We start from the raw sequence: 13,581 nt of genomic DNA, 5'->3' as shown, positions 1-13,581 counted from the left end.
ACAGTTTCACTTTAAAATCCAAGCAAAAACAAACTTTTTCTTTCTTTTGATTTGACATGATCTGGTATATCACTTATATTCACACACTTATATATATATGTATATATATATATATATATATACATATATACACATGTATATACCAATATAAAAAAAACAATATTTCAACCCCATGTTTTACCAAAGTGCAATTCAAGAGCGCCTTTTAGCTCATGATTACAGATGAGGACAGTGACCCGTGGTTTCTCTGTAACCCAGTTGTATCAGTAAATATCTAAAAGGAGGTGAATGTGGTATAAATATGTCCCCAAAATGCAAATGTATCTGTTCATGTGCAAGGAAAGACCCTGCCTTTGATAGTCACTGTTGAGCATTGATGTGCTATTGAGTCTGTGTTGTGGTAGATTATTCATAGCAGCTGGAAAATGGAGGGGGGGGGAGAGTGTCTACATCCAGGAAGGTAGACGTCAGAACTATGGTGGCCCTGCTGAGACAGAAAGGACTTGAGAGGAGGGGGGAGTAGTGACTGAGGTGTGAGAGACGGCTGGCTTTTTAACACCCTCAACTGTCCCTTACGGGTCTCCCATTAGGTTCCATCGGGAAAAATCGGGTCCGCCCAGAGGAGCAGCCTCTCCTACAGCGCATCCACACATCCCGGGTTCATGTCCCGCCACTACGGGGCCCGGCTGGACATGTACGCCTCCTAAAAAAGAAAGGGACTTCTCTCCAAAGGGAGGAACGACTTCCCGCTGTAAATTAGGTTCTTGGTCCAAGGACGTGCTTGGAGAGTGTCAAAGCGAGACCATCATAGTTTCAAATGCTATATTCTTGTACATCTGCTGTTTACTTTTGTTAACATTATCCAAAACATAGACTCAAAAACTCATTTCATAGAACGGTCCTGAGACATCATGGTGTCAGCTGACGTAGTCCTGGCTGACGGCACTTTTAAAGCCCGACCAGTGTCTGTGTTTGCAGAGAGCAGAACATCCGCCAAACATCAAGGGCTCATGGTTGGAGTGTGTCATGAATCCGAGGGACAGGATGGACGTTGACCTGAGTTTGTCCAAAAACAAGTCGGTGAAATAAATTGGGTTTGAGTTTTGCATGCTTTATATACGCCGACATGGCGAGAGCACATGTGACGTGATGGAACAGATGGCAGATTAAAATCAGCAGAATCAACTCCCAACACACCTGCTCATGATGAAAAATCAGTGTTGTTTTTCTTTCCACGTCCGGCACCCTCAAAACAAGCACACGTGTTCCTGCTACAGGGTCTACAGATGTAAGAGATCCAACCTGTCATGGATTTGCCTTATAATTGCACAGTAGTTAGTAGCAGCAGAGCATGTGTCGTTTCCAGACAGTTGAGAAATGATTTGTAGAACAGGTGAAGCAATAAAGGCAATGTTGAAATCCAGAAAAGAGGGTCCGGAGAATGAGGTGAACGATGCTGCAGCGGGCAGTCCATCTGAACACATACGGAAGATTTTGAACCGGTGTTTTAAGACAGCGCTCTCTTCACCACCTCATGATGGTTCCAATGCCTCACCTTCCATTTTATGTTGGTTTTCAAACATTTACTCCTTCCCTGAAATTAAAACACGTTTCTGATGCCACTGTGATATAAAACAATGACAAAGATTAAAGATCTGTTATATGTCGGCAAATTATGTCCCGTTTTCCTGTATTTAATTCATAACATGTAACACTTTTGGGGCTCAGAAGAAGTTTGACTCCTCCAGAAGTCAACAGTGAGACACAAGGCTACCTCTAAACTGCCCCTCTAACGCCACTAATCTATTTGATCTAAAATGTGTACTCAAGCCAATCTGTCAATGATGCCTGTTCTAGTCCTAAATTCTGCTGGTGCAGGATACAAGTACTGTATATCTATATATATAAATAATATTTATCTACACTTTAGAGTAGTGATGAATGTATGATTCATTGAGAGCCAATGTATTTTCAAAGCTGCCCAAAAACGATGTGCAGATGTCTGTGTAAGTGCGTGAAAATGAAACCCGTCCACCACCGTCGTGGTCTCCTCACATCGTTTCACTTTCCCGTGTATTTCAGAATCTAACCTATTTTTTCTAGACACAAGAGTTGAACTGAAACTGCCAAAAAAAAAGAAAAGAAAAAAAGAATGTATGCAAAATATTCTGATACTTTCTGTACAATTTCCGGCCAAACAGCCATGTTGACCTACGGTAACCTGATGTACATCCTTTCCTATGTATGGACCATGTTCTCAAGACATTGCTTTGATTCATTTTTGAGTGACTGTTGCTCTTTTTGTACTTTTGTCCATTTGTAAATTGTTTTTAAATGTTTCTACTTGATTTTCAAACTGCCTTTTTTGTACATTTAACTTTATAATCAAACAGTGCAAGCTTTCCTCATGGTGTCTTTAAGACCATATCGTTTCAAAGTCTGCAGTTGTGTGCTAGCTTTATGATAAGAATTATCAGCCTATATTGATGGTTACAAATTATCGTGTGGGTGTGCATGTGCAATCTTTTATATATACGATACATATATATATATATATATAAAAAAAGTCTAAATAAATTTGATATTTTGTAATGCGTGTCTGGGCTTACTTTATCAGGAAGAGATGACAACAGTTTTTATTTTAACTGTTTCAAACAAACAGGACCTTTTCGTCTCATGAACAAAGTCAAAAAAAAAGAAAGTTAAACACTCTTTACTTCACTCGTACAAATGAAAACCGTTGAAAGGATTCTAGGTTCCTCTTGTTCCATTTCACATGGTTTCACTGTCTTTACACTAGACTCAAACCTGTAATGTAAACCTTTAGCTGCTTACCTTCACACACACACAGCTGTTTTAACTCACACTGAAAAGATAAATACAAAACTGAACTTCGCAACCAATAACTCAAGAACTTTATAGCGGTCATCTTTGTGTCATTAGAGGTAGAAGAGGAGGTCATCCAGATGCATGTTGGGTTCTCTGTGGATGCTCTGACCCACAAGGAAAGCCAACTTGTGGGCGTACTGGCAGGGAGCAGGCACTCGGATGATTCCCTAAAGCCCAGAAGTACAGCATATTATATATATACACACACATATACAGTATGTATATACTAGGGGTGCAAAACCAAACCGTTCAATACGCAAGGCACAGTTCGATTTGGAGACGTAAACAGTGATTCCAAGCCTGTGACTAATTCTGGTCCATTGAGCCATTGCTCCAAAACTCAGTAGCCAATCAGCAGGCAGCTTCAACCACAGCGCAAAGAACAAGTGTATTTCCATATTCAAAAAATAAAATACAATATTTTTGAAACAGTCCACGTGAAAGCATCGTTTAACGTGGGTCAAGTCTTCTCACCATAACACAGCGTAAGTGAATGCTTATCTACGCCAGCATCACCCAGGCATTCCAGTGGAAGGAACGAGGGCGAAGTTGGACTCAGTTGGAAAGAAACAAGTTCAACTTCCTTTTGTCTTTCAGAGGCACCAGAAATTCAGACAATAAATAATAAAAGCTGTTAAATTAGCCAGGGTATTTTGTTTGGTATGAAACCATGTGATGACATGTAATGCCACTACTATTTTGCTCTCAATGTTGTGAAAACTGGTTGAGTATTCACAAGTCATCATCATGTCTGAACGGAACACGTTATTTTAGTACAAAACAAAATACGAGACAGTAGAAATGTTTTTTCTTCTCCTTGTGTGCAAAAAAAACATACAAAGTGAAACCCAGGATGCAAAACCGCAATCCAAACCGTGGGCTTGTTGAACCGTTGCCCCCCCATACACAAACACACACGTGTGTATATACAAATATATACATGCCTACCTGCCAGTTGTAGTACATGTGGCACAGCTTGTAAGTAAGCCGCTGCATGTGATCAGGCTTCAGTCCACTGGTGTCATACACCACATTGTAGTGGGTTGGGGACACAGTTCCAATGCGGACAGACTGACTCACGATGTAGAAGTCATACCTGACAAATGTGGTGACAGTTAACCACTGAACACACACACACACAGAGTGAAACGATATAGCAGATATCAGCAGAGAAACATACCACTCAGGACGGGTGACCTCTGTGTCAATGATGGTGCCTGGGGGAGGGTTGGACACTCTGCCGTTGATGAAGGCGAAGAATCGGCTGCTGATGCGTTTCTTCACCACCACCACACTCAGCTTGGGCCTACAATGAGCAGGAGGAGAGAAAACAATCGGTCAAATGACTTTAGCGTGAGAACTTTCCCACTTAACCGCAATCAAAATCAGTTGCTTGGTCGTTCTGTGGCTGCTGTTCTAGGTGTCACATTATTCACACTGTAGACTTAAAGGGAGAATTGCTGCAGAGGAAAATTGAAGATGGTAAACTCACATGTAGTCATGTCCCATGGACTTGATGGAGTCCATGATCTGTGAAACCTCATAGTTGACCACACTGGACAGCTGGCCATCACCGACTCCATCTCGGTACACAATGATGCGTGACGGCAGGCAGTTGTTGAACTTCAGATAGTCTTTCAGTGCAGCTAGAAAACAGATGTGATGCTATTTCTTCTCTGTTGATAGAGAACTAATGTTTATTTGAAAAAAAAATTCAATTTACCACTTAAGGCCATCTTCAGTCCATCCATGATCTCCTGACCTTTGTGCTGCAGCACACACTTTGAGAACCACCTTAACAACAAATTAAAGACCAAGTCACCCAACAAAAATAACCACACAGCCAACTCAAATTGTAAATTAGGTTTGGGGTTAATTGTCAGCACTCAGTTGGCTCTGCTGCAGAAACCAACCTGGTCATGCTCTGGTTGAGGCTGGCCACCAGAGCCCCAATGGACCTTTTCCCTGCAGCAATGTCATGGTAGCAGTCAATGCCCACAATCATCAGCTGTTTGAGCTGCACAAAAAGGTGAATTAAATGAATTAATTCTCATTTTCCTAAAAAGCAGAATTTCTTTTCTACTTTACAGAGAAAAAACACTTACAGGGATTTCCACGCTCCACAGTTCTCCTCCAATCTTACAAGCCATTTGAAGGGCAATTTTGGTAGCCACAGTCATGAGTGCCTGAGGTTTGCTGAGGGTACGGGCCAGCACACACTGGCTGGGAGTGGGACAGTCCACGCAGAGGAACTTCTTGACACCATCATACTTGTCCTTCCTGTTGCTGGGTAGGATCACCACCACCTGACACACGATTAACAGTTGAAGGTCTCATACATGACACGTCTATGCTTACATGCACACTTTGTTCTGTGTGATAAGAGTGTCACAGTACCAAATAGAAAGAGAAATGTGACCAACAATTCTGCTCTCCCGTGTTACTTATTATCCCGTCACTAACCATCTGTGTTTGAGGTCCAACATTCTGCTGCAGAGCTCGGAAGAGAGACTCCTGATGATCCTGGTACTCAATCCTGAACAAAAGACCAGCTCAAGTTATGAAAAAAATAAAAGATAATCTTATTTTGTAACATTAACTTCTCTCTGCCTTGACAAATAAAGCAAATTCTCCAGCTAGCACTCACATGACAGGTCTCTGCATGCGGATACCAAGTGGACCTGACACTTTGCCGAGGGTCTGCAAGAGAGACTGGCCTTCATTGCCATTCCGACGGGTGTAGAACATGAGCCAGTCATTTAGTGGAGGGGATGAGATGATAGGCAACCCACGCATCGGTCTGGACCAGTCAGCTGACATGGGGTCGTACTCATACTAGGTGACAAAATGAACACTCTCAATTAGGATAACATAACTCTTCTGATTAATACATTAAAAAGACAAATTTATAACTTTTTAATACTAAAAACTACAAGCATAGTATACCGATCTTGATCCCTGGAAAATCCTCTCCGCTGGGAGAACTCTGCCATTCATATTTAGGAGTTGCTTATCAAAGCTGAGTCCCCACTTATCCAGCTCCAACTGTGCATCAGCATCCCTACAAAAATAATTGTAAGGGTTTAAAATCAAAGCTCTGGATTTCGATGCCTCAAGACCTTGACAGAATCTTTCTTCCCACCATTTCAATACTGAAAGCTGCTGAAATGAATTCCCTGGCAGGAAAAAGTCGACATGACTGAGTTTATATTAACATGTGACATTAAGGATAAACAGTGAATGAAACTTGACATCGTATCACTGTGAACATGTGAGATATTCAACAAATACATCCCAGTAAATTCAGACACAATGATCATCACCTACTTCTGTATATTATGGACAAATCTGTTGAGGCGTCCCTCTCGGTCCACTGGGCCCAGTCTGGTGTGGGAGGCCAAGTCCTTCATGATCACGAAGTCAGCTCGCATCTTATCAGTCAGCCCTGTCAAACACATCACAGATGGTCACTATAGTTTACCATGGATTTGATCCAACTATAATGTACCTCCAAAAATGTAAAATGAGCTTATACATTTAATACCACTGTTTTTTACAATGATAATTGCCATGTGATAATTTAATTCAGTCACGTACTCCAGAGTGAGTGTGACAAGATATTTTCTTTGGTCACAATGGTTCACCTAACATTTCCTATACACTGATCAATGCGTGGCAACCGAATCAACACTGACCATCACAAAGTTAATCTTTCTATTGAATCATTCCGTTCACAGCTCTGCCTCTCTCACACAGACATGCATGCACACATATAGTGCAGGTGTGTGCCACGCAGGGTTAGGTGTAGAGCTGAAACAATGAATCGATTATTAATCAACAACTATTTTGATAATCGATTTATCGGTTCAATGCTTTTTTCATGATTAAACCAAGATTTCCAATTGTTTAAGCTTCTTAAATGTGAATATTTTCTTAAATTTCTTTGCTCTGGATAACAAGGAAATCATTAGAAGTTTATCATTTTGGTTTGTGGACAAATCAAGACATTTGAGAACATCATTTCCAGGTTTGACGAACACTGATCAACATTTTTAAAGGTTTTCTGATATTTTATGGACCAAAAGATTAATCGAGAAAATAATCGACAGATTAATTGATTATGAAAATAATCGTCAGTTGCAGCTCTAGTTAGGTGACTGACATATTCTCTACAGGAGACCAAACTATACCACAGAATAGTACAGATGCATATTTTCAATAGTTAATTCAATAGTAATTATTAAATTAAGTCTGCTTTGCAAATTATTGTTCATTGTGTTTGTATGCAGCTCACTGAACCACCCTTTTAAGAGGAGAAATACTGTAAGGTCTACAGCAGTGGTGCCATCTACCCTTCTCTACTGGGAAACCCAGGCACAGTATTAACATGATCTGTTGATTATCTAACCAGTGAAGCAACATTATCATTTAATGTGTGTGTAAACACATATTTGTACTTAAATTGAAGATAAACATTTACCAACACCCTATTCTTGTTTACAATCTGTAACATAAGTATGAATTTATAAGGGAAATGAGGAAAAAAAAAGGCAGGCCTTGAAATTGTGGTGCTGAAGGCGGTGCATTGAAAGAATTTGGGTGCACTTCAATGAAAAGGTTAGGCCCACCAGTGCAACCAATGCAAAATGTTAGTGTGGAAACCTGAAAACATTAACCTGTAAGGTAGCACAGCTCTGGGATTAGCATGGCAGGACCAGGTGGAGCAGCTCCTGGAGGACCCGCCAGCCTCTTCACATGGCTGACCAGCAGCACCTGGTTCCCATCAGTGATGTCCAGGTTGTATTGCTGTGAAGCAAAGTATGAATATTTGAAAGTGCCACCTGGAACAGGAGTACTCAAACTACAGTTAATCAACACTTGGGTATATTCAACACCAACTCCCAATTCTCACTAGTGGAAAAACCTGTTTAATCACATTTAAACCATTTTTTACACTAGTAAGAATGTATTTAATTCACTCTCGTGTCACTACGATGTATAGGTTTATAATTAGCTTCAATCAGCATCAGAGAAGAGAAGACTTGGGTGAACATGCTAATTTCTTCTTTGTCTGCTTCATTTTATTTTTATTTTATGGTTGAGACAAATCCATTTCCACCACCACAATCCTCTGATATGTACAGGCATTAGCATAGCCATCATTGTTTGTAATGATCCATGCTTTTTAACCTAAGCATTTACCATCATTTATTTCATGAATTGTATTATAACGCTGGATTTAATGACACAAGTAAAAGATGCAAAACAATAACTGCTGTATAATTATCACTCAGGGCTAAGGTGACGGTGTTCTTAGCAGGTTTGTGACCACAGGTGACACAGTGGCAATAACTTAGAAATTTAGAAATCCCGGTTATTTCCACTTTAGACTGTGACGCATTTCCAATATATTTTTGAGTACTTTTGCTGGTGTGTTGATACAGGTTTCCATCAGATTCCCTATAGGTTGTACTGGAAAAGAAAAAGATATAACACTCTAGATTGTACATTCTGACAGCCTTTTTTGTTTTTGTCACTGAATACACGATTCCCTCTGTGTAGGTGCCATGTCTGCTTGACAGGAGGGTAATTTTGACACTTAAAATTGTGAATGAGTGTTTACAGACATAATTTCTGTTTCCTAAATCTCAATTAAAATCCTTTTAACTTTACAAGTACATTGTGCATGTCAACAATGCTCATGTTGAGGATTTATTATTTTTTCAGTTATGCTTGTCTAGAGTAAATGACACCTACAGTCTTGTAGTATTTCATGAAGGAGATGTCTGTGTCTCCCCTCTTGAATGTGTTGTTGGGAGTGTGATCCCATGCAATATCATCAATCCTGTAGGTTTTGTTGTTGTATCTGGGGAAAAAAACCAGTTGTGTGACGAGGGTTACAATGAGGTGCATTCAAACAGTTGGGATGGGATGATTAACTCTGTATTTTAAAAGATGAATAATTCCATACTGATACAAATATATGTGTGAAATGTGGATCCTACTTTGTGAGGACTATGAGTCCAACAAGCTCCTTGGTGCAGGCCTCTGGGAAGCGTTGACTTCCACACTGCTGCCTCAAGTTGATCATGAAGTCAAGGACCGTCTCACTGCGAAGCACTTTGTGACTCACGTCAGTGCACATCATGATCGATGACTCATATGCCAGAATGGTGGTGGAGTAACCGGGCCAGATGGTCAGCCTGAAAGAAAAAACAAAACCTGTAATACTGCCCATAAGCACTTAAAATTCTATCAAGAGGAAACGCAGTTTAACAAACATTTTAAAAAGCACAAATAATCTTTCAAGACAAAGTCTGAATGAGTTTCCTCAGAGTATATTAAAGCTCAAGCTTAAGTGCTGATTCACTTTTCTGCTGTGTATAATTTAAAAAAATTAAATCCTTGTTCAATTATTCATTCTGCTGCCCCCAGTGAGCCATGAAGGTACTGCAGGTGGGTTGTAAGAAGTGATTTAAATAATCTTAAAATATATGATGAATTATAAAAGACAATTAATCACCATGACAATGTATACAGTACCTGTATAACAGATATGTAAGGAAATATTTAATTGTGTCCAATTAAGTTGTGAGAATGAGAATGTGTAAAAAAAATTTGTCTTTTCAAAATGTTTAAGGTGCGTCTAAAAAACAATGAAGGCTCGTCTGGTAAACCTTGAGCAGGCAGACCAGAAAAGTGTGTCTTTGCAAAAGCTGCAGTGGCCACACCCACAATCTCAGAGCAGAGAATGAAGCTGAATTTTACATGATTTAAAACCTAAATTTTTTTTTTTTTAAATTATCACACGTGATATATTTTTTTTTTACTTTAAAAGTACTTTAAGTTTAAATTGGGAACAGTTGTTCCAGATGGTTCTGGACAAAATAACCTGTGCTGTGGGATGTTGAGTGAATCTTTGGGGTTGTAGTAGTTGCGTCCAATCTGCTGCATGTTGAGTATCCTCAAAATCCTGCAGAAATGAATTCACAACCTTAATGCAAGGTTTGATGTTTTGACAAAGACACAGACAAAATGTACGCATACCTTATGTAATACAATTCTGTATCAACATGCAACCACCACAAGTTATATTTTATACTACACACTTTACTGTGTAAAGTATTTATTCTGAAAGGGGAAACCTGCCTTCTGAAGATGATGTTGTATAACTGAAGACATACTGGTGATGTCGGTGGAAGTTCATTTGTCAGCGTGACCGTTATCTTAACCTTTTCCTCGTTCCTTGTTTCACTGTGAAGCACAGTCTCCTGATATTTGAGCACAAGGCACAAAACTTTCATCACTTTATCGTTAACATTACCATTAACATAATAATGCATAACATATCGTGCTGTTTTCCAGAGTACAGTCACTTTACAAAGAAACAAAGGTAAGCAATGTGTGGTAAACCTTTGCTTTAAGTTTTAGTATACCTTGCTGTGCAATCTGTGAGGCAGAAAGAGCAGAGCTCCATCAAAGCTCCGTGCTGCGCCAAGTGTTTCCTCATGCTGGTAGAGGAGTGCAGATCTCAAACGACGAGACTCCATTGGTGGATTGAAGTCCACATGGTACTGATACAGAACCCACTGGGGGCGGGACATAATCCGAAAGAAGTTGGCTGACAGCTGAATGGGTCTTCCACTTGTTCCTGAGGAGGTACACACGAGTCTAATGAGCGACTGACTAACTCCCAGGTTACAAAATGTCTATTTTCTGAAAGTACTTCTGAATATTATTAGCAAGTGATGACAGACCAGACTTTGAGTCCTTCACATGCTCCATAGCCTGCCTGGTGTTCACCCCTACATCTTGAAAGTCACGACGGCGTCCACCTCTTTCTCCAAGTTTCACCTGCTGAAACCCAGCTGATATCTGCACAACAGCTAATGAACAGAAATAGAGACGGTAAAAGCCCTTATTCAGACATCATGGTGCAAAAACAATAAATGTATTACACTGTATGTATTGTGTAACATAACATAGCGCAGGTTTAGTAAAAACATTATTCCAGTGTGTACATTACCTCAGCAATTAAAAGATGTATTTTGATAACATCTGGATGAAAAGCTTACATTTTGGTGGTAATCTGGCCAAGAATCCAGATTACGATTTTTTTTACCTAAACAAGATTTGGCAGTGTATTGACACAGTGAGAAACCAAACTTCCTTGGTGGAGGATTCTCCCACTTTACTATATCTTAGTGCTGGACTGTATGACCCATAATTTATTATGGTATGCGGTATTTTCCAAAATTGCAACAGTTCCAAAGTATATAATGGTATTTTTAATGCATGAGCATGAATTGGTGCTCCAGCGAGCAAGCAGTGCAATTGAGTGTGTGTGTGAGTGAGTAACCGCATACATTATCGGTACTAATATGGCTCTAATATGTATTTTACTCTTCAGCTAAGCCCTTCAGCATGTGTGGTGCAGCAGGGAAAAGGGTCACCGTTTGAACAGTTTTTCCTTGCAGTATACAAAAAATGAATACCAATATTCCAACAAGTAAACAAATATATCTTCTTAGTTCTATGGTTCACTGCCTTTCATAGTAATTTGCCCTTAGTGTTTATTTGCATTTCCTCAAAGGCTTTTCACACTAGTTTGACTGTACCTTCTCCAGCGAATGGCCCCGGAGTACCTTTCTGCCTCCCTCGACCAACTAGCTCTCCTTCAGCAGAAGGTGCAGGTGCTGGTTCAGCCTCTCGAGCCCGGCTCTACAGGGACAATAACAAAAAAATTCTGCAAATACAGAAGCAACCTGTTGTGCTGAAAGGGCAATAAATCAGTTCTGTCTCATTCACAGGATCTTTGCCTTTTAGAGTTTGTATAATTGAGTAAATTATGTCACGTATTTCAATTATAAGCTTCTTTTTGACATGAATAACAGCAATAAAAAATAATATTCTGATAAAGGCTACCTCTACAACACACAACTGTTATTCACTTGATTTGAGTCTTTATTTAGCAGTCCTCTACTAGGGATGGGAATCGGTATCGTTTGATACTGGTCAAAATCTCTTGATCGGATATCGGACGGATAAAAATGGCAAATCCGAATACAATCCAAAAATCCTATCTATCGCATACCACTATGCACAGACTGTAAAAAGAATATATATTGTTAATATTATGTCTTTGGCACAATTGTGCTGTAAACAGCTTCATAGTTCATAAATGGTCTAAAATGATTATAAGACTAATATCAGCATCAGTAGACACAAATCTCCCCATCTCTATCCTCTACATATAGGCTATACATTAGTGTCTATCAAATTGTCCCATCAATTTATTTTACTGGAATGGATTGCCATGTGAGATGAGGGTTGTGTTGTGAAGAAACCACTTCACTAATTAAAAACACAATGACACCAATGGAAGGTAGAGGAAACATTTTATGGCATAAAATACTTACTTAAACAGTTAAAATTCTGACTCTAAATACACTTTCTGTATTAGTAAATCTATCAGCACTGATTTAAATTTAAACTGGTCTTACCGCTCCAGGTACTGGAATCTCTTGACCACGTGCCCTGCCCCTGGATCGTGCTCTGGCGCGACCAGTCATCTTGGGATAGTTGTCAAATAATACCTACAAAAACCAACAGTAACGTACAGTTACGAGCAAATAAAATAGACTTATAATAATAAAAAAGCCAGGTCATCATTTCTACTAAACAATTACAATTGAATAAGTTGATTATAATCACAAGACGTATAAATACTCCTGAGTTGCAACAGAATTGATGGTTTTCCTTTTGCAGACAAAATGGCGCCTGCTAATTACGTGACACAGCACAACCAGTAAAGGCTAGCATGCTAACAAATGCTACGACCAAATTAACATTTTCGTCTTTGACTGACAACACTGAGTTAATTATTCGTTTGTGTGGCACATTAAGTTAAAACACGACGCCCACTGAAGTAGGCTTAGGCTAAAATACTGTAATATTGACTTGTCGGATTGATATTGCGCCAATTAGCATCAATTAGCAGAGCTAGGACCTCGCTGGCTGGCTGATAAATTATGTTTCAATTTTATATGAACTTAATGAAGAATATGTTCATTTTAAATGTCAATTTTAACAGAACTACTCACCTTTGAAAAAGCTTTTTGTTTCTTTCTCTTGTCACTTTCCGATAACAACCTTCCTCCAGGTGTGCAGGTGGCGAAAGAACCCACAACTGCGAACGTCGTGTCGAGGCCACTTCACCGAAAAGATGAATGCGCCTCTACACTTTCTACCCAACGTTTTTAAATGAAACACTCTATCAGTTTCACTATTCACTTATTGTGTACAACAAGTGCAATAGTTCCAGCTGAACGCTTCCGATTAACGCGTTATGTACAGTTCAGAAATCAGAAATGCCAGAGGACTACTTTTGTAAGCGTAGTGATCCGTTTGACCTAGTAGTGCTGTGTCTGCTTGTGTAAAATCCCTACAGTCTCAGCTGCGGCCGCTAGATGGCAGCAGTACTCACACTTTACTTTCCTTTTCGCTGCCACTGAAACTCAGAGCTCAAATCCACACATGGAGGTGGTTCCCAGTGAGAGGGTAAAACTGTGAAGAATCTATTTGAAGACTGTATAGTCATTTCTTTTGCATTTGTTTTTCAAGGGCATGTTTTTGTTATTTAATATTCTTGCATAAATACACAGTATGCACCGCAGATCTATCAGGTTTAAA

The 13,581-nt window shown here is 39.6% G+C and overlaps 2 protein-coding genes across 19 annotated transcripts in view; one reads left to right on the top strand and one right to left on the bottom strand.

Annotated features, from left to right (window-relative positions):
* Positions 1 to 848, top strand: part of rimbp2b (RIMS binding protein 2b) — a 65,344-nt gene extending 64,496 nt beyond the window's left edge. For 17 of the 18 annotated variants that reach the window (XM_058636148.1, XM_058636139.1, XM_058636158.1 and 14 more), the window contains one exon: positions 591 to 848. In XM_058636148.1, the coding sequence (XP_058492131.1) occupies positions 591 to 707 (117 nt within the window). In that variant the 3' untranslated portion in view covers positions 708 to 848. The remainder of the gene's footprint in view (positions 1 to 590) is intronic. The other variant, XM_058636141.1, reaches the window with a different exon arrangement.
* A 1,772-nt stretch (positions 849 to 2,620) lies between these two features.
* Positions 2,621 to 13,169, bottom strand: piwil1 (piwi-like RNA-mediated gene silencing 1). Its single transcript, XM_058636161.1, has 21 exons — positions 12,993 to 13,169; positions 12,393 to 12,485; positions 11,508 to 11,610; positions 10,647 to 10,775; positions 10,326 to 10,540; positions 10,039 to 10,160; positions 9,782 to 9,862; positions 8,895 to 9,092; positions 8,647 to 8,755; positions 7,566 to 7,695; positions 6,217 to 6,334; positions 5,836 to 5,950; positions 5,537 to 5,724; positions 5,353 to 5,425; positions 4,995 to 5,195; positions 4,803 to 4,906; positions 4,613 to 4,683; positions 4,382 to 4,535; positions 4,070 to 4,195; positions 3,838 to 3,985; positions 2,621 to 3,056 (listed from the first exon to the last, which is right to left on the bottom strand). The coding sequence occupies exons 2-21, from the start codon at positions 12,459 to 12,461 to the stop codon at positions 2,940 to 2,942; spliced, it is 2,571 nt and encodes an 856-aa protein (XP_058492144.1). The 5' UTR covers positions 12,462 to 12,485; positions 12,993 to 13,169; the 3' UTR covers positions 2,621 to 2,939.
* Between the last annotated feature and the right edge of the window lie 412 nt (positions 13,170 to 13,581).

The sequence above is a fragment of the Solea solea genome, chromosome 8, assembly GCF_958295425.1.
Source record: "Solea solea chromosome 8, fSolSol10.1, whole genome shotgun sequence".
NCBI lineage: Eukaryota > Metazoa > Chordata > Actinopteri > Pleuronectiformes > Soleidae > Solea > Solea solea.
Note: the sequence above shows the minus strand (reverse complement) of the source record. Positions and strands in the feature narration are given on the sequence as shown.

Bases quoted from the DNA above. Each gene is read 5' to 3' on its own strand.
- piwil1 (XM_058636161.1), bottom strand. From the start codon at position 12,461: ATGACTGGTCGCGCCAGAGCACGATCCAGGGGCAGGGCACGTGGTCAA. The intron at 8,756-8,894 runs GTAGGATCCACA...TTTTTTCCCCAG, and splicing joins GGACTCATAGTCCTCACAAA to ATACAACAACAAAACCTACA. The intron at 3,057-3,837 runs GTAGGCATGTAT...TCTGGGCTTTAG, and splicing joins ACATGTACTACAACTGGCAG to GGAATCATCCGAGTGCCTGC.